Source organism: Mixophyes fleayi, chromosome 1, assembly GCF_038048845.1.
Source record: "Mixophyes fleayi isolate aMixFle1 chromosome 1, aMixFle1.hap1, whole genome shotgun sequence".
Classification (NCBI taxonomy): Eukaryota; Metazoa; Chordata; class Amphibia; order Anura; family Limnodynastidae; genus Mixophyes; species Mixophyes fleayi.
In genome coordinates this window covers 316,171,380-316,173,596 of record NC_134402.1, presented here as the reverse complement: position 1 = coordinate 316,173,596, position 2,217 = coordinate 316,171,380, and the positions used below count along the sequence as shown (strand labels likewise).

Here is a 2,217-nt window from a genome sequence, read left to right as displayed (position 1 = left end):
TTAAGTGTTTAGTTTGCTAGTATTTTGTATGTTTGTACAGTGCAAATGAAGCAAGGACAAGAGCATTATAGACAGTGAAGGAAAATGACTATGAAGCATCTTGTGAATTTTGTGAGATAGATTTGTAGATAACTACTTTAATCACTTTATGCTTCCAGAAATGCTGTGCACAAAGTGAAGGTATTATTCCATATATTTGAGGAAATAGAATGTGATAATTTAACACCCCTGTTTCAATATAATATTGCACTCTATTTATCACTGATTTGCCCAATTAATGATGTGGTTTTTTTGCATGCTTCGTAGTACATTTATATTGCAATGCATGCTGCGACTGTGTGCACTGTGTATATGGAAATCATCTGTGACTTAGGGCCTGATTCATTAAGGCAAGTTAAGCAAACAATTGAGTAAGTTTTCTTACTCAAGTTTTCTGGACAAAACCATATTGCAATGTAAGGGGTGCAGATTAGTTTATTATTTTGCACATAAGGAAAATATGACTGTTTTTCGTATAGCACACAAATACTTGAAAGTTTATTTTTACACTGAAATTTAAAGTTGATCTAGGACATGACCTATCCCAAATATAAATCTGCCATCACATTTTAAATTTGCCTTCCCCTCCATTGCAACATGGTTTTCCCTTATTTACTTTTGCTTAACTTTCCTTAATGAATCAGGCCCTTAATAATAAAAACAACAATATGTCATAATTCAGGTCTATGTGCTTAATGATAAATTTGACGTGTTAAGCCATCTACTATCTAGCATAAATTGGCCAAAAGCACAACAATAGGTGCACAATGTCAAAAGACAGCATCAGCACAGCTCAGCCATGGCTTTGCAGCTTTGTAGAGGACCATTGGATGAACTACTGTATGTACTATTGTATGTTTTAATAGGGGTTTAAAATTATTTTAAAGTAAATAACATGGTATTTTCAATTGCAGATCATTGCATATGCCCACTTTTGCTGTTTCTGTGAATGGATGTGCCATGCAATTTACCAACCAAACCAGTGGAAGTTACTTTACCATTCTGGGCTTTTTAAGTGATTCAGAAGCCAACATCTATCTGTTCATTGCATTCCTTCTTATTTTTCTAGTGACAGTCACTGGAAATCTTATTATCATGACTGCAGTGGCGATGGACCAGTCTCTTCACACACCCATGTACTTTTTTCTCACCAGTCTCTCTTTTCTCGAGATATGGTATACAATGACAATTGTACCCAAACTGCTTGCCAACCTATTGCTGAAAAGTAATACTATCTCATTTCCTGGATGCATGACCCAACTGTTTTTCTTTGTTACATTTGGGGCCACTGAGTGTTATTTGCTGTTAGTTATGGCTTATGATCTCTACATGGCCATTTGTAAACCACTGTATTATTCCAGCCTAATGGACACTAGTACATCTTTCCAACTAGTTGCAGGCTCCTGGGTAACTGGTGTGCTGACAGGATTGATTCCTGCTCTACTTATCGCCCAGTTAGATTTCTGTGAGTCCCGACAAGTAAATCACTTTTTCTGTGATATCCCACCTCTCCTGGAGCTATCGTGTGGTGACATCTACCCCACAGAAATCTCAATTTTCATTTTATCACTTGTTGTTCTCTTTTCTTCTTTATTGCTGACTTTGGTGTCCTATTTGTTCATTGTGATCTCTGTTTTTCATATTAAGTCTAACAACAGCCGGCGTAGAACTTTCTCCACATGTGGAGCTCACCTTACTGTGGTACTGATCTATTATGGTACCATGATATTTATGTACGTTGGTCCTCATTCAAATTATTCCTCTGACCTAAAGAAATTTGTCTCTGTCTTCTACACTGTTATAACTCCAGGATTAAATCCGATCATTTACAGTCTGAGAAACAAAGAGGTCAAAGTGTCTGTTAAAAAGATTGTACAGAGATTTCTACCATCAGACTTTAATCAACAAAGATTCTCAATGCAGAAAAATTTAAAACATGTTTGACAGATATTCCTTTACACTAGCACCTATGTGTAGGCCATATCAATTTTACTATTTTGGCCAGAATGCATAGATTTAGGAGATTAATAGCACATTACTACACAGTACGTTCATATTATCTTCTCACAAATCAGTCAAACTAGTTTAATAAATTAGAGGAATACATTTAATCATTCAAAATAAAACCAATACAAATGTTTAATATTCATCAGTTTTTACTGCTTTGAAATAGAAGTA

At 35.3% G+C, this 2,217-nt stretch overlaps 1 protein-coding gene across 1 annotated transcript; it reads left to right on the top strand.

The window, feature by feature from the left end:
- The first annotated feature begins 963 nt into the window (after positions 1-963).
- On the top strand, positions 964-1,983 carry LOC142151858 (olfactory receptor 11L1-like). Its single transcript, XM_075207959.1, has one exon. It carries the CDS (start codon positions 964-966, stop codon positions 1,981-1,983), a length of 1,020 nt encoding a protein of 339 aa, XP_075064060.1.
- The last annotated feature ends 234 nt before the right edge of the window (positions 1,984-2,217 follow it).

Coding starts and splice junctions, on each gene's coding strand:
- LOC142151858 (XM_075207959.1), top strand. CDS start 964: ATGCCCACTTTTGCTGTTTCTGTGAATGGATGTGCCATGCAATTTACC.